The sequence below is a fragment of the Procambarus clarkii genome, chromosome 44, assembly GCF_040958095.1.
Source record: "Procambarus clarkii isolate CNS0578487 chromosome 44, FALCON_Pclarkii_2.0, whole genome shotgun sequence".
Lineage (NCBI taxonomy): Eukaryota > Metazoa > Arthropoda > Malacostraca > Decapoda > Cambaridae > Procambarus > Procambarus clarkii.
In genome coordinates this window covers 4387858-4406640 of record NC_091193.1, presented here as the reverse complement: position 1 = coordinate 4406640, position 18783 = coordinate 4387858, and the positions used below count along the sequence as shown (strand labels likewise).

The window sequence follows — 18783 nt, the reverse complement described above, 5'->3', positions numbered from 1 at the left end:
TGGTACACCTTTGGTTTCCATAACACTTCGTCCAAGTAAAATTAACAGGAGCCATATTTGCTCCCGTGAGCCTCTGTGGTCTAAGTACAATAACAATGGCTGACCACTCCCTCCTCACTGACGCTACTGGCCTACATTGTCCAGATGACAGTAAGTGATAGAAGGGTCACATTTACTCTATTTTAATTCTGATAATTAAGTTAATTTATATGAGATGTTTTTATGATGGTAAAGTCCAAAGACTAATGTATTTAAGAATAATTCCCACCATAATAGGTGGTGAATTTATAATAGTATGTGGTAATGATATCCCGTTTTCTATAGACGGAAATTCCACTACAAGTTACATTTTCTATGGGTTAACTTGTTTATACAACACAGCAATATTATCTGCCTGTATGATATTATTAAATGGTGTCGGATTTTCCGACATAATTCCCCGGGGGCTGCTCACGGGTCGAAGTCTTATTTAGAACAGACGAACACCGATACTCCTCCTTCGAATTATGAGATTAATTTGATGTTAGTAGTTAGTAATCACACATTTGTGCGTCTGTTCGTACAGGACGGATGTCCCGTACTAGAGTTGCAGGGGTTAGAAGTCTAATGCGATTTCATTTCCCTGTTAACTCTTGAAAGGCTAAAATTCAAGCCTAATTACATATTTTTTAACCCAGAAGACTGAATGTGATCAAGTACTACAGTCAAGTATGATTCAGGGACTGCAGTGAGATCAGTGACATTAGATATAACTTGAAGTTTGTTCAGGTAACTGGTCACTGATATATAAACACTGAGGCCCATGGAATACATCTTGATTAAATAATAAATGTATCAAATCAGTCATCAGATTTATTGGGGTTTAATTTAGTTAATTGATTCAGAAGATTGAATAGCTCATCATTAAAGTAAAGTATGGTTCTGATACTGCAGTGGGTTCAGTGACTTGTAGCTGTTTAGGCTACTGTTCACTGATTTGCCACTGAGGCCTCATGAACACATCTTCAGCTTTAAATGATGATACTAACATCAACCTCTGTTGGTATAGTCAGCTGTAATCTCCTTAGTATAATGCTACTGGAGAAATATAATCAGCTGACAAATTTAGATTTCTACTAGTATTGTTTATCTGCAGGCATAGGTCTCCTCAGGCTTGATACTGGGCCTGAGAGTAATTTACTTCCTGCAGAATTTAACATGGTTATGCCCTGATATTTAGTAGGGCTACCAATGAATCGATGGCAATAGTCTGTCCCTACAAGGAGACCGAAGTCGGTGAGGTGATCAGACTTAATATTATCTGCCAATTTTATTCCTCTATTTCTCAGGAATTTGGCTGTTGCTCTCAGACCTTGAACTTGTAGGTCTACTGGTATTTTGTCCACCACAATGGCTTGTACTTGACAGACGTACCTGCCTAAACGTACTGATGGTTGTACCACCTGGAAGACTTGAGGTCCTGCATCTGTTACAAACCCTGAGATATTGAATGACTCTGGGCTACAGGCCTTAATTGCAGTTCATCTGCCAACTTTTTAGTGACATATGTTCTCTGGGACCCTTGGTCAAACAACCCACGGGTATGGACCTTGGCCCTCTTATTCAGGATGGTAATTTGGGCAGTAGGCAAAGTCGTATTACCTTTAGACTTTGCCGATTGGACACTCTTCGTTTGTTGCACCTTGCAGTACTGTACTGTGGTGGGAATGCTATCTTCCACCTTGGGGTTTGGAGACGTTGTTTTGGTGTCTCTGCACAATGCTGCATGGTGCTGACCTTTGTTACACCTATTACAGGTGTGTAATTGGGTATCACAGTCGTTGATGTTATGTTTCCTGAGGCACTTCGTGCAATGTTGCAAATCTTTGAGTCGCTCAACACGGGCGTCACTATCAGGAAAATTAGGGCAGTGGTACATTGAATGTTTCTCATTGCAGAACAAACATGTTCCATAGCTTCCAGTACCCTTTGGTGTCACGTTCTTGGGTGACACAGTAACTATAGGCTTGGAGGATCCCACTGCATATACGCCCACACTGCTACTGTTCCACTTTGGTGTTGAATTATATTGTCTTGAGTGATTTGGAGTACCTTTGGTACTCTGTGGTTTACTATTATTGGTTTCTGAGGGTTTACTTGGTGGTTTTAATTTGTCATGTGTTCGTAATTGATGAACTACTGACTTTAAACCTTCAGATATTTCACTCATGGATAAGATACTTTTATTGTAATGAGCACTCATTTGTCTCAATATGTCCCTAGGTATTTTCTCTTGGACAATTATTTTCAAGACCCACTCAGCCCCGTTTGTATCTGCTGTCAGGCTGAGGGCATTGATCAATGATTCTACCTCCAGCTTGAAGACTTGGAGTGAATCAGCTGAAGCCTCCGGTGGGGGTAAATGCAACAGCTCATGAACTAAATGTGATGTTCTTATTTCTGGATCAGCATAATTATCATTGAGGAGTTTTACTGCCAGATCATAGCCGTCATTAGTTAATCTCAGATGGGATACTACTGTTTTAGCCTCACCTGATAATTGGCCTTGCAAATAAGAGAATTTACTACTCTTTGGTAAAGATTGTTTTGAGTCCACAAGGTCAACGAATTTGTTCCAAAATTCATCCCAATCTTCCTCATCTTTTCCTGAGAAAGTGGGTAAATTAATTGGAGGGAGTCGAGCTTCTGCTTGACTCGTATTAGATGCAACTGTTGTTGTTGTTGCTATTGTTGTTGCCTAGTTCTGGGCAATTAATTTGACGTAAGGCTGTAACGTGGCCTGAGTGTGATCTTCATAATTCGCAAGATCAACCATAATGTCGTCTATTTCTGTTTCTGATAAATTGGTGTTGGCAAGTTCAGCCACATATGTTGCTATTTGGCATTTGATTTGCTCAAATTTACCTGCAGCTGCTTGATAATAGGCTTCCAGGTCAGCATAATCAACTGGTGATTGTTGTGACAAATCTTCACATTTCTTGATCTGTCTTGTTAAGTGGCCTTTACGACCTGCAAGGGTTCTTCTCATTCTCCCTGCATTATCCATACTGGCTAGTTGGTGAAGCCTTGTGGGGCTTGTACCTGGGTCGCTCATAATACTGAACAAGTACTAATGGTAGCCTAGGGTAAAATTTCTGCACTTGCTAGGCTGTAATCCTACCTCTACTAGAGGTTAGCACTTAAAATTAATACACATTATATATATACAATCATACACACTAATGATATGAGTGATAAACCAGTGTCATGGAAGTACCTTTAGGTTAGCTCTTCTATATCACCCTAGGATGGTATAGCCACTAATTAATCACTCAAAGGTGTAATGATCATAAGTAAATTTTTATATATACACAACTCAACTCGAGTTGATAAAATTTACACCCAAAATAGGGTCTGCACCATTCATTAATGGTGCTAGGTTGTTCAATATAGTACAACTGACTATGGTAATAATGGGACTAGGATGAACAATAAATAGTTCAACTAGTCAATGATAATATCCTACCCTGTTGTGGGTTGGCAATTAGTAAATATTATATTGTGAACACTAGGCAATATATATTAAATAATTCTCTATTTTGGAGAAATAATATACACAATTATTGATAATAGCCTCTTAATTAGCCTCTATGAAACTTCTAATATTATCTAGAAGTATTAAATATTATTAGTGACCTCGCGAAATAAACTCCACAAAATTCGTGGATAATCTCTCGCGAAATTTAACACCACGAAATCCGTGAACAATCTCGCGAAGACACAGCCACTAATTTGGCTGGCTTCTATATTAGCGCTGTCATCTCACGAAATAACACGCCACCAAATATCTGTGGGTGTCCCTGAAACCGCTGATGAGGCTGAACTGAACTGAGGGGGGCTCCTGAGCTCGCACGAGGCAAGCCGCCGTCTTTGACTGCTGGCTTTGTATAAATCACACTGCACTAGTATATTTAATGAATCCACTGGTTAACTGGTTCATCCGGTACTAAGATGACCAAATAATCTGTCATCCGACTCGCAGATGACCAATAATGTGGGTTCATAGGACCAATAATCTGTCATCCAGTTCGAAGATGACCAAATAATGTGGGAACCGACCTGTGAGATTTATATTTATTTAATTTATATGAATTTATATAGAATTTATATTTACGTTAATTTGTATACTTCGATAGCAATTTGTATGATGTTAAGTGGACTGTATTTCTGCAATAATCTCACAAATCGATCCTCTACACATTAGGGGGGGTTTATATTGAATTTATATATATGCAGCCAATCATACTACAGTATTAAACTACATATATTATTAAACATTGAACAGGTTCCTTATCTTATTGTACAGCAGGCCTTAGTCCACCAGATATAACTAGGATGTAGACACCGAATTATCCTCTTTGAGGTAGCTTCCATCACCCAGTAACTGGCACACAAAGCATGCTTCCTCGTCTTGACCTGTCAAAAGGGCGCTAGCTATAAAGCCAGAATCCTAATATATGACAGCTATATCAGAGAAAACACTGTACATTGAACCATAAAGACCTAGGCTTAATTACCTTTTATTAAGAGGAAGTTCGTATTCTAACCGGCTCGCCCCTATCTAATGACATTAATGGCCATAAATGATAGATAAATGGGTTTCGGCAGAACACTTAACTTGTATTTGTTGACAGCGTGTTGATGATGGTACACCTTTGGTTTCCATAACACTTCGTCCAAGTAAAATTAACAGGAGCCGTATTTGCTCCCATGAGCCTCTGTGGTCTAAGTACAATAACAATGGCTGACCACTCCCTCCTCACTGACGCTACTGGCCTACATTGTCCAAATGACAGTAAGTGATAGAAGGGTCACATTTACTCTATTTTAATTCTGATAATTAAGTTAATTTATATGAGATGTTTTTATGATGGTAAAGTCCAAAGACTAATGTATTTAAGAATAATTCCCACCATAATAGGTGGTGAATTTATAATAGTATGTGGTAATGATATCCCGTTTTCTATAGACGGAAATTCCACTACAAGTTACATTTTCTATGGGTTAACTTGTTTATACAACACAGCAATATTATCTGCCTGTATGATATTATTAAATGGTGTTGGATTTTCCGACAGTGTACTCACCTAGTTGTGTTTGCGGGGGTTGAGCTCTGGCTCTTTGGTCCCGCCTCACAACCGTCAATCAACAGGTGTACAGATTCCTGAGCCTATCGGGCTCTGTCATATCTACACTTGAAACTGTGTATGGAGTCAGCCTCCACCACATCACCCCCTAATGCATTCCATTTGTCAACCACTCTGACACTAAAAAAGTTCCTTCTAATATCTCTGTGGCTCATTTGGGCACTCAGTTTCCACCTGTGTCCCCTTGTGCGTGTTCCCCTTGTGTTAAATAGACTGTCTTTATCTACCTTATCAATCCCCTTCAGAATCTTGAATGTGGTGATCATGTCCCCCCTAACTCGTCTGTCTTCCAGCGAAGTGAGGTTTAATTCCCATAGTCTCTCCTCGTAGCTCATACCTCTCAGCTCGGGTACTAGTCTGGTGGCAAACCTTTGAACCTTTTCCAGTTTAGTCTTATCCTTGACTAGATATGGACTCCATGCTGGGGCTGCATACTCCAGGATTGGCCTGACATATGTGGTATACAAGGTGTGTGTGTGTGTGTGTGTGTGTGTGTGTGTGTGTGTGTGTGTGTGTGTGTGTGTGTGTGTGTGTGTGTGTGTGTGTGTGTGTATGTGTGTGGGTGTGTGTGTGTGTGTGTGTGTGTGTGTGTGTGTGTGTGTGTGTGTGTGTGTGTTTTTTTGTGTACTGGATGAGGTAACCCAAACACATTTATAATATGGATGAGTTAGAGTGTATTCAAGTGTCATGTATATTTGTTTTTTATATTTTATTTTTGTTTATGAATAATGTAATTTATTGTGATGTAGAATTACACATTTCTGAGACAATAGCACTAATGAGAAGTCCTGTTCTTCAGGTGCTGGACGTTGGGTTCAACATGATCCCCGAGGTCCCAGTGAGGGCCTTCCAGGACCTGCGGGCCCTGACGCTGCTGGCCCTGGACGGTAACCCCATCACCACCCTCCCTGAGGAGGCCCTGGCGCCCCTCGCCTCCTCCCTCAGGGGCCTCTCCCTAGGTACGTGGTGAGACAACCTCTCTACCCTCGCCTCCTCCCTCAGGGGCCTCTCTCTAGGTACGTGGTGAGACAACCTCTCTACCCTCGCCTCCTCCCTCAGGGGCCTCTCCCTAGGTACGTGGTGAGACAACCTCTCTACCCTCGCCTCCTCCCTCAGGGGCCTCTCTCTAGGTACGTGGTGAGACAACCTCTCTACCCTCGCCTCCTCCCTCAGGGGCCTCTCCCTAGGTACGTGGTGAGACAACCTCTCTACCCTCGCCTCCTCCCTCAGGGGCCTCTCCCTAGGTACGTGGTGAGACAACCTCTCTACCCTCGCCTCCTCCCTCAGGGGCCTCTCCCTAGGTACGTGGTGAGACAACCTCTCTACCCTACACACACAGCGGCTTCGTCACCTCAACCCTTGACACCTCACGTACTAGTCCCACTTCCCTCCTGGATTAGTCCCACTTCCCTCCCGTATTAGTCCCACTTCCTTCCCGTATTAGTCCCACTTCCCTCCCGTATTAGTCCCACTTCCTTCCCGTATTAGTCCCACTTCCCTCCCGTATTAGTCCCACTTCCTTCCCGTATTAGTCCCACTTCCCTCCCGTATTAGTCCCACTTCCTTCCCGTATTAGTCCCACTTCCCTCCCGTATTAGTCCCACTTCCTTCCCGTATTAGTCCCACTTCCCTCCCGTATTAGTCCCACTTCCTTCCCGTATTAGTCCCACTTCCCCTCCCGTATTAGTCCCACTTCCTTCCTGTATTAGTCCCACTTCCTTCCCGTATTAGTCCCACTTCCTTCCCGTATTAGTCCCACTTCCCTCCCGTATTAGTCCCACTTCCTTCCCGTATTAGTCCCACTTCCCTCCCGTATTAGTCCCACTTCCTTCCCGTATTAGTCCCACTTCCTTCCCGTATTAGTCCCACTTCCTTCCCGTATTAGTCCCACTTCCTTCCCGTATTAGTCCCACTTCCCTCCCGTATTAGTCCCACTTCCTTCTCGTATTAGTCCCACTTCCTTCCCGTATTAGTCCCACTTCCTTCCCGTATTAGTCCCACTTCCCTCCCGTATTAGTCCCACTTCCTTCCCGTATTAGTCCCACTTCCTTCCCGTATTAGTCCCGCTTCCCTCCCGGATTAGTCCCGCTTCCCTCCCGGATTAGTCCCGCTTCCCTCCCGGATTAGTCCCGCTTCCCTCCTGGATTAGTCCCGCTTCCTTCCTGGATTAGCCCCGCTTCCCTCCCGGATTAGTCCCGCTTCCCTCCTGGATTAGTCCCGCTTCCCTCCCGTATTAGTCCCGCTTCCCTTCTGGATTAGTCCCGCTTCCCTCCCGTATTAGTCCCGCTTCCTTCCCGGATTAGTCCCGCTTCCCTCCTGGATTAGTCCCGCTTCCTTCCCGGATTAGCCCCGCTTCCCTCCCGTATTAGTCCCGCTTCCCTCTCGGATTAGCCCCGCTTCCCTCCCGGATGAGCCCCGCTTCCCTCCCGGATTAGTCCCGCTTCCCTCCCGGATTAGCCCCGCTTCCCTCCCGGATTAGTCCCGCTTCCTTCCCGGATTAGTCCCGCTTCCCTCCCGGATTAGCCCCGCTTCCCTCCCGGATTAGTCCCGCTTCCCTCCCGGATTAGTCCCGCTTCCCTCCCGGATTAGCCCCGCTTCCCTCCCGGATTAGCCCCGCTTCCCTCCCGGATTAGTCCCGCTTCCCTCCCGGATTAGCCCCGCTTCCCTCCCGAACTTGTCCCGCTTCCCTCCCGGATTAGCCCCGCTTCCCTCCCGGATTAGTCCCGCTTCCCTCCCGGATTAGCCCCGCTTCCCTCCCGGATTAGTCCCGCTTCCTTCCCGGATTAGTCCCGCTTCCCTCCTGGATTAGTCCCGCTTCCTTCCCGGATTAGCCCCGCTTCCCTCCCGTATTAGTCCCGCTTCCCTCCCGGATTAGCCCCGCTTCCCTCCCGGATTAGCCCCGCTTCCCTTTCGGATTAGTCCCGCTTCCTTCCCGGATTAGTCCCGCTTCCCTCCTGGATTAGTTCCGCTTCCCTCCCGGATTAGTCCCGCTTCCTTCCCGGATTAGCCCCGCTTCCCTCCCGGATTAGCCCCGCTTCCCTCCCGTATTAGTCCCGCTTCCTTCCCGGATTAGCCCCGCTTCCCTCCCGGATTAGTCCCGCTTCCCTCCCGTATTAGTCCCGCTTCCCTCCTGGATTAGTCCCGCTTCTCTCCCGGATTAGTCCCGCTTCCCTCCCGGATTAGTCCCGCTTCCCTCCTGGATTAGTCCCGCTTCCTTCCCGGATTAGCCCCGCTTCCCTCCCGTATTAGTCCCGCTTCCCTCCCGGATTAGTCCCGCTTCCCTCCCGTATTAGTCCCGCTTCCCTCCTGGATTAGTCCCGCTTCCCTCCCGGATTAGTCCCGCTTCCCTCCCGGATTAGTCCCGCTTCCTTCCCGGATTAGCCCCGCTTCCCTCCCGGATTAGCCCCGCTTCCCTCCCGGATTAGTCCCGCTTCCCTCCCGGATTAGCCCCGCTTCCCTCCCGGATTAGCCCCGCTTCCCTCCCGGATTAGCCCCGCTTCCCTCCCGGATTAGCCCCGCTTCCCTCCCGGATTAGCCCCGCTTCCCTCCCGGATTAGTCCCGCTTCCCTCCCGGATTAGCCCCGCTTCCCTCCCGTATTAGCCCCGCTTCCCTCCCGGATTAGCCCCGCTTCCCTCCCGGATTAGTCCCGCTTCCCTCCCGGATTAGCCCCGCTTCCCTCCCGGATTAGCCCCGCTTCCCTCCCGGATTAGTCCCGCTTCCCTCCCGGATTAGCCCCGCTTCCCTCCCGGATTAGCCCCGCTTCCCTCCCGGATTAGCCCCGCTTCCCTCCCGGATTAGCCCCGCTTCCCTCCCGGATTAGTCCCGCTTCCCTCCTGGATTAGCCCCGCTTCCCTCCCGGATTAGTCCCGCTTCCCTCCTGGATTAGCCCCGCTTCCCTCCTGGATTAGTCCCGCTTCCCTCCTGGATTAGCCCCGCTTCCCTCCCGGATTAGTCCCGCTTCCCTCCTGGATTAGCCCCGCTTCCCTCCCGGATTAGTCCCGCTTCCCTCCTGGATTAGTCCCGCTTCTCTCCTGGATTAGTCCCGCTTCCCTCCCGGATTAGTCCCGCTTCCCGGTTGGATTAGTCCCACTTCCCTCCCGGATTAGTCCCGCTTCCCACCTGGATTAGTCCCACTTCCCTCCTGGATTAGTCCCGCTTCCCTCCTGGATTAGTCCCGCTTCCCTCCCGGATTAGTCCCGCTTCCCGGTTGGATTAGTCCCACTTCCCTCCCGGATTAGTCCCGCTTCCCTCCCGGATTAGCCCCGCTTCCCTCCCGTATTAGCCCCGCTTCCCTCCCGGATTAGCCCCGCTTCCCTCCCGGATTAGTCCCGCTTCCCTCCCGGATTAGCCCCGCTTCCCTCCCGGATTAGCCCCGCTTCCCTCCCGGATTAGTCCCGCTTCCCTCCCGGATTAGCCCCGCTTCCCTCCCGGATTAGCCCCGCTTCCCTCCCGGATTAGCCCCGCTTCCCTCCCGGATTAGCCCCGCTTCCCTCCCGGATTAGTCCCGCTTCCCTCCTGGATTAGCCCCGCTTCCCTCCCGGATTAGTCCCGCTTCCCTCCTGGATTAGCCCCGCTTCCCTCCTGGATTAGTCCCGCTTCCCTCCTGGATTAGCCCCGCTTCCCTCCCGGATTAGTCCCGCTTCCCTCCTGGATTAGCCCCGCTTCCCTCCCGGATTAGTCCCGCTTCCCTCCTGGATTAGTCCCGCTTCTCTCCTGGATTAGTCCCGCTTCCCTCCCGGATTAGTCCCGCTTCCCGGTTGGATTAGTCCCACTTCCCTCCCGGATTAGTCCCGCTTCCCACCTGGATTAGTCCCACTTCCCTCCTGGATTAGTCCCGCTTCCCTCCTGGATTAGTCCCGCTTCCCTCCCGGATTAGTCCCGCTTCCCTCCCGGATTAGTCCCGCTTCCCGCCTGGATTAGTCCCGCTTCCCTCCTGGATTAGTCCCGCTTCCCTCCTGGATTAGTCCCGCTTCCCGCCTGGATTAGTCCCACTTCCCTCCCGGATTAGTCCCGCTTCCCACCTGGATTAGTCCCACTTCCCTCCTGGATTAGTCCCGCTTCCCTCCTGGATTAGCCCCGCTTCCCTCCCGGATTAGTCCCGCTTCCCTCCCGGATTAGTCCCGCTTCCCGCCTGGATTAGTCCCGCTTCCCTCCCGGATTAGTCCCGCTTCCCTCCTGGATTAGCCCCGCTTCCCTCCTGGATTAGTCCCGCTTCCCTCCTGGATTAGTCCCGCTTCCCTCCCGGATTAGTCCCGCTTCTCTCCTGGATTAGTCCCGCTTCCCTCCTGGATTAGTCCCACTTCCCGCCTGGATTAGCCCATCTTCTCTTATATAAAATATAATATTATGGAGAAATTAAAGTATTTTGTGTGCTTAATGAATAATATTTTTTGATTAACACATTTAGGTAGATGTGGATGTGTGCAGGTGCCCTAGACTGTAAGACTGGGGGCACAGAGTGTCATACTGTGTGTCATAATGCTGCTGCTGTCCTCCCTCCAGTACACCATTGGACTGAGCTGTCAGTGTAGATACAGTGCTCGTGAGATCTTTAATTATCGCTGGAGGAGGCAATTGTTTCAAGTGTGACAGCTTTGAGAAGAGCAAGATTTCTCGTTAGCTTTCTTGGTGACGGTTGTGTATGATACTTGAATGGTGGGGTACAGATAAAGATCGGAGACATTACACTTAAAAGGAATGTAGATTACACTTAAATCTACACTTATGTAGATTACACTTAAAAGGAATGTTGAGTTTGATAAGATTGTAGGTATTTTTGCTCAGACATTTGTCATAAAAGGAGTGAGTCGGTGTGTCGGCACCAGTCAATAAGGTGTTAACAGCACAGAATAATTTGTCTCTGGGCAGTGCAGGAGATGTAGGGTCTCTCATGACTTTAAGTCAAAAGGTCGTGTTGACTTGCACGATTCTCTCTCTAATATGGTTGGAAGCTTCCGTTATTCCCCTCAAGGAATATTTTTTCTGATGAACTATTAACATGTCATATCATATAACATGTCATAACATTAACATATCGTTAACATGTCTTCGGACATGTTAACGAATATTTCATATTTTACCAAAATTGAACTCGTGAGAACCGGATGGGGGTGTCAATAGCTAATAATATTTCTTCACCCATGTAACGTTGGCCTACTCTGACCAGCCCATGTCCGGTACACACCTCAGACCATTCACCCTAAACAATTGGGCAAGGCTGGCGCCAAGCCTCCAGCCTCGAACACTTAAGCAGACAAATGGATATAAATTCTCTCTCATAGAATTTAGGGTTGAGATTTAGGGTTAACTAGGAGGGTTACCGGGGTTACCCAGGTCTCTCTGTCTGCCTCCCATCTCTGCATCTATCTATTCATCCACCTTCCTGTCTATTTTTCTATCATGTCTATCCAATTATTTATCCATTCATCTATACATCCCATTATTATCTATGTTTTCATTTATCCATCCTTCCATCCATTCTTCTATCCGTCCATCTATCCATCCCTTCTCCATACATTTTACTGTCCATCTATCCAGATATCTATCCATCTGCGCATCCATCATCCTATCTATTCATCTTGCTTTCTATCCCTCTAGTCCTCCATATATTTATCCATCTCTATCTGTTTATCAGTCTGTCTATTCATCTATCCATCTATCTTCTTATCTTTCTTTTAGTATATCTCTCCATCTATTCATCCATTTATCTATCCATCTATCTATACGTCTATCCATCCATCTACTCTATTGTCTCTCTGTCTATAAATGTATCCATCCATCTATCCATTTATCTATCCATTTATCCATCAATCAATCAATAATATCTATCGATCTACCAATCCATCTATATATCTATCCAACCACTTACTCATCTTCCTAACCAACTATCTATCAATTCATCTAAGGATAGATAATTGGATAGATGGATAGAATTATCTATCCATCTATCATCATGAAGTCATCTGTCCATCCATCCATCCATCAATCCGACCATCTATCCCCCTATCCATCGATCTTTCATTAAATCTATCTCTATCTATCCATCCACCTATCTATCCATTTATCTAGTGTATGCCTCTGTCTGTCCTGTTTGTGTGTGTGTGTCTGTCTGTCCTGTGTGTGTGTGTGTCTGTCTGTCCTGTGTGTGTGTGTGTCTGACTCAAACACAGAGACATATTATCTTACAGTATACATGTATAAGGTGTGGGTGGTCACCAAGGGGGGGGGGAGGTGTGAAGGAGCATAGTCTAGTATAATACATACAAACCACTAGTTACCCCGGACTCTGACCAACCCGTCCTCTTAAAAATAACGTCACTTTTGGCTCGTATGCGCGGCGCTATGGCCAAATTTGGACGTAATTTGAAATTAAATCGACTCACAAAAGTGACGTACCGTCCCGTTTTCTGTTTGAGTCGTCCGGCCTACTCGGACAGGTTAAGAAAGGAAACTTTCAATTAACGTTTTTCATAACGTTTTGAAACTTTGAGATTTTCCTGCCTATCTAACCTACCAGAGGACCCTTAACTTACTATTGTTGAAAAAAAATCGCAAATATATTTTAAATTTTTTGTCATTTTCATATTACGTCCACTTTCGGCCATACGGGCAAACGGCCAACAGCGACGTTATTTTTAAGAGGACAGGTTGTGCCCCAGGACTGTGGCTTGAGAAACCTTTGAAGCTGTCGAAGAATCGTTTGTTTTATGCCAGTACGGGCAAATTATCAATAGCAGGAAATTAATATCAATTTTCCCGAGATCAATAATAAATGGTGCATATTACTATAAGAAAATTTTATTTTTAAAGATTGTTTTGAAAATATATATATGTGTAGCTGGCGGGCAGTGGCAACAATTGTCGTGTGGGACTGAGTGTGGCACTCGCAAGCTATTCTTTTCTTTAATTCTGGCGTTCCCGACCAGCCTATGTTCATCCCGTACCCCAGACTATTCCCTCTGCAATAAATGAGGGTGAGCTTAGCCACATTATTATAGTATATATATATATATATATATATATATATATATATATATATATATATATATATATATATATATAACTGAAAACTCACACCCCAGAAGTGACTCGAACCCATACTCCCACAACTGGTATGTACAGGGACGCCTTAATCCGCTTGACCATCACGACCGGACAAAAGGAAGTGATAGCCGAGGCTATATGAACCACTTCCCCGCCGGCACTCGGATGGTAATCTTGGGCATAGCATTTTATCAAATCACCTCATTCTTTGGGGCACACGTGAGGAACACAAATGCAAACAAGCCTGAATGGTCCCCAGGACTATATACAACTGAAAACTCACACCCCAGAAGTGACTCGAACCCATACTCCCACAACTGGTATGTACAGGGACGCCTTAATCCGCTTGACCATCACGACCGGACAAAAGGAAGTGATAGCCGAGGCTATATGAACCACTTCCCCGCCGGCACTCGGATGGTAATCTTGGGCATAGCATTTTATCAAATCACCTCATTCTTTGGGGCACACGTGAGGAACACAAATGCAAACAAGCCTGAATGGTCCCCAGGACTATATACAACTGAAAACTCACACCCCAGAAGTGACTCGAACCCATACTCCCACAACTGGTATGTACAGGGACGCCTTAATCCGCTTGACCATCACGACCGGACAAAAGGAAGTGATAGCCGAGGCTATATGAACCACTTCCCCGCCGGCACTCGGATGGTAATCTTGGGCATAGCATTTTATCAAATCACCTCATTCTTTGGGGCACACGTGAGGAACACAAATGCAAACAAGCCTGAATGGTCCCCAGGACTATATACAACTGAAAACTCACACCCCAGAAGTGACTCGAACCCATACTCCCACAACTGGTATGTACAGGGACGCCTTAATCCGCTTGACCATCACGACCGGACAAAAGGAAGTGATAGCCGAGGCTATATGAACCACTTCCCCGCCGGCACTCGGATGGTAATCTTGGGCATAGCATTTTATCAAATCACCTCATTCTTTGGGGCACACGTGAGGAACACAAATGCAAACAAGCCTGAATGGTCCCCAGGACTATATACAACTGAAAACTCACACCCCAGAAGTGACTCGAACCCATACTCCCACAACTGGTATGTACAGGGACGCCTTAATCCGCTTGACCATCACGACCGGACAAAAGGAAGTGATAGCCGAGGCTATATGAACCACTTCCCCGCCGGCACTCGGATGGTAATCTTGGGCATAGCATTTTATCAAATCACCTCATTCTTTGGGGCACACGTGAGGAACACAAATGCAAACAAGCCTGAATGGTCCCCAGGACTATATACAACTGAAAACTCACACCCCAGAAGTGACTCGAACCCATACTCCCACAACTGGTATGTACAGGGACGCCTTAATCCGCTTGACCATCACGACCGGACAAAAGGAAGTGATAGCCGAGGCTATATGAACCACTTCCCCGCCGGCACTCGGATGGTAATCTTGGGCATAGCATTTTATCAAATCACCTCATTCTTTGGGGCACACGTGAGGAACACAAATGCAAACAAGCCTGAATGGTCCCCAGGACTATATACAACTGAAAACTCACACCCCAGAAGTGACTCGAACCCATACTCCCACAACTGGTATGTACAGGGACGCCTTAATCCGCTTGACCATCACGACCGGACAAAAGGAAGTGATAGCCGAGGCTATATGAACCACTTCCCCGCCGGCACTCGGATGGTAATCTTGGGCATAGCATTTTATCAAATCACCTCATTCTTTGGGGCACACGTGAGGAACACAAATGCAAACAAGCCTGAATGGTCCCCAGGACTATATACAACTGAAAACTCACACCCCAGAAGTGACTCGAACCCATACTCCCACAACTGGTATGTACAGGGACGCCTTAATCCGCTTGACCATCACGACCGGACAAAAGGAAGTGATAGCCGAGGCTATATGAACCACTTCCCCGCCGGCACTCGGATGGTAATCTTGGGCATAGCATTTTATCAAATCACCTCATTCTTTGGGGCACACGTGAGGAACACAAATGCAAACAAGCCTGAATGGTCCCCAGGACTATATACAACTGAAAACTCACACCCCAGAAGTGACTCGAACCCATACTCCCACAACTGGTATGTACAGGGACGCCTTAATCCGCTTGACCATCACGACCGGACAAAAGGAAGTGATAGCCGAGGCTATATGAACCACTTCCCCGCCGGCACTCGGATGGTAATCTTGGGCATAGCATTTTATCAAATCACCTCATTCTTTGGGGCACACGTGAGGAACACAAATGCAAACAAGCCTGAATGGTCCCCAGGACTATATACAACTGAAAACTCACACCCCAGAAGTGACTCGAACCCATACTCCCACAACTGGTATGTACAGGGACGCCTTAATCCGCTTGACCATCACGACCGGACAAAAGGAAGTGATAGCCGAGGCTATATGAACCACTTCCCCGCCGGCACTCGGATGGTAATCTTGGGCATAGCATTTTATCAAATCACCTCATTCTTTGGGGCACACGTGAGGAACACAAATGCAAACAAGCCTGAATGGTCCCCAGGACTATATACAACTGAAAACTCACACCCCAGAAGTGACTCGAACCCATACTCCCACAACTGGTATGTACAGGGACGCCTTAATCCGCTTGACCATCACGACCGGACAAAAGGAAGTGATAGCCGAGGCTATATGAACCACTTCCCCGCCGGCACTCGGATGGTAATCTTGGGCATAGCATTTTATCAAATCACCTCATTCTTTGGGGCACACGTGAGGAACACAAATGCAAACAAGCCTGAATGGTCCCGAGTCCATTCCAGCCCGAGAATGGTTCGAGTCACTTCTGGGGTGTGAGTTTTCAGTTGTATATAGTCCTGGGGACCATTCAGGCTTGTTTGCATTTGTGTTCCTCACGTGTGCCCCAAAGAATGAGGTGATTTGATAAAATGCTATGCCCAAGATTACCATCCGAGTGCCGGCGGGGAAGTGGTTCATATAGCCTCGGCTATCACTTCCTTTTGTCCGGTCGTGATGGTCAAGCGGATTAAGGCGTCCCTGTACATACCAGTTGTGGGAGTATGGGTTCGAGTCACTTCTGGGGTGTGAGTTTTCAGTTGTATATAGTCCTGGGGACCATTCAGGCTTGTTTGCATTTGTGTTCCTCACGTGTGCCCCAAAGAATGAGGTGATTTGATAAAATGCTATGCCCAAGATTACCATCCGAGTGCCGGCGGGGAAGTGGTTCATATAGCCTCGGCTATCACTTCCTTTTGTCCGGTCGTGATGGTCAAGCGGATTAAGGCGTCCCTGTACATACCAGTTGTGGGAGTATGGGTTCGAGTCACTTCTGGGGTGTGAGTTTTCAGTTGTATATAGTCCTGGGGACCATTCAGGCTTGTTTGCATTTGTGTTCCTCACGTGTGCCCCAAAGAATGAGGTGATTTGATAAAATGCTATGCCCAAGATTACCATCCGAGTGCCGGCGGGGAAGTGGTTCATATAGCCTCGGCTATCACTTCCTTTTGTCCGGTCGTGATGGTCAAGCGGATTAAGGCGTCCCTGTACATACCAGTTGTGGGAGTATGGGTTCGAGTCACTTCTGGGGTGTGAGTTTTCAGTTGTATATAGTCCTGGGGACCATTCAGGCTTGTTTGCATTTGTGTTCCTCACGTGTGCCCCAAAGAATGAGGTGATTTGATAAAATGCTATGCCCAAGATTACCATCCGAGTGCCGGCGGGGAAGTGGTTCATATAGCCTCGGCTATCACTTCCTTTTGTCCGGTCGTGATGGTCAAGCGGATTAAGGCGTCCCTGTACATACCAGTTGTGGGAGTATGGGTTCGAGTCACTTCTGGGGTGTGAGTTTTCAGTTGTATATAGTCCTGGGGACCATTCAGGCTTGTTTGCATTTGTGTTCCTCACGTGTGCCCCAAAGAATGAGGTGATTTGATAAAATGCTATGCCCAAGATTACCATCCGAGTGCCGGCGGGGAAGTGGTTCATATAGCCTCGGCTATCACTTCCTTTTGTCCGGTCGTGATGGTCAAGCGGATTAAGGCGTCCCTGTACATACCAGTTGTGGGAGTATGGGTTCGAGTCACTTCTGGGGTGTGAGTTTTCAGTTGTATATAGTCCTGGGGACCATTCAGGCTTGTTTGCATTTGTGTTCCTCACGTGTGCCCCAAAGAATGAGGTGATTTGATAAAATGCTATGCCCAAGATTACCATCCGAGTGCCGGCGGGGAAGTGGTTCATATAGCCTCGGCTATCACTTCCTTTTGTCCGGTCGTGATGGTCAAGCGGATTAAGGCGTCCCTGTACATACCAGTTGTGGGAGTATGGGTTCGAGTCACTTCTGGGGTGTGAGTTTTCAGTTGTATATAGTCCTGGGGACCATTCAGGCTTGTTTGCATTTGTGTTCCTCACGTGTGCCCCAAAGAATGAGGTGATTTGATAAAATGCTATGCCCAAGATTACCATCCGAGTGCCGGCGGGGAAGTGGTTCATATAGCCTCGGCTATCACTTCCTTTTGTCCGGTCGTGATGGTCAAGCGGATTAAGGCGTCCCTGTACATACCAGTTGTGGGAGTATGGGTTCGAGTCACTTCTGGGGTGTGAGTTTTCAGTTGTATATAGTCCTGGGGACCATTCAGGCTTGTTTGCATTTGTGTTCCTCACGTGTGCCCCAAAGAATGAGGTGATTTGATAAAATGCTATGCCCAAGATTACCATCCGAGTGCCGGCGGGGAAGTGGTTCATATAGCCTCGGCTATCACTTCCTTTTGTCCGGTCGTGATGGTCAAGCGGATTAAGGCGTCCCTGTACATACCAGTTGTGGGAGTATGGGTTCGAGTCACTTCTGGGGTGTGAGTTTTCAGTTGTATATAGTCCTGGGGACCATTCAGGCTTGTTTGCATTTGTGTTCCTCACGTGTGCCCCAAAGAATGAGGTGATTTGATAAAATGCTATGCCCAAGATTACCATCCGAGTGCCGGCGGGGAAGTGGTTCATATAGCCTCGGCTATCACTTCCTTTTGTCCGGTCGTGATGGTCAAGCGGATTAAGGCGTCCCTGTACATACCAGTTGTGGGAGTATGGGTTCGAGTCACTTCTGGGGTGTGAGTTTTCAGTTGTATATAGTCCTGGGGACCATTCAGGCTTGTTTGCATTTGTGTTCCTCACGTGTGCCCCAAAGAATGAGGTGATTTGATAAAATGCTATGCCCAAGATTACCATCCGAGTGCCGGCGGGGAAGTGGTTCATATAGCCTCGGCTATCACTTCCTTTTGTCCGGTCGTGATGGTCAAGCGGATTAAGGCGTCCCTGTACATACCAGTTGTGGGAGTATGGGTTCGAGTCACTTCTGGGGTGTGAGTTTTCAGTTGTATATAGTCCTGGGGACCATTCAGGCTTGTTTGCATTTGTGTTCCTCACGTGTGCCCCAAAGAATGAGGTGATTTGATAAAATGCTATGCCCAAGATTACCATCCGAGTGCCGGCGGGGAAGTGGTTCATATAGCCTCGGCTATCACTTCCTTTTGTCCGGTCGTGATGGTCAAGCGGATTAAGGCGTCCCTGTACATA

At 47.4% G+C, this 18783-nt stretch overlaps 1 protein-coding gene across 1 annotated transcript in view; it reads left to right on the top strand.

Annotated features, from left to right (window-relative positions):
- The first annotated feature begins 5964 nt into the window (after positions 1–5964).
- The window catches only part of LOC123745138 (uncharacterized), a 108715-nt gene continuing 95896 nt past the window's right edge, over positions 5965–18783 (top strand). The window contains exon 1 of the mRNA XM_069300380.1: positions 5965–6145. Within this exon, the coding sequence (XP_069156481.1) occupies positions 5965–6145 (181 nt within the window). The remainder of the gene's footprint in view (positions 6146–18783) is intronic.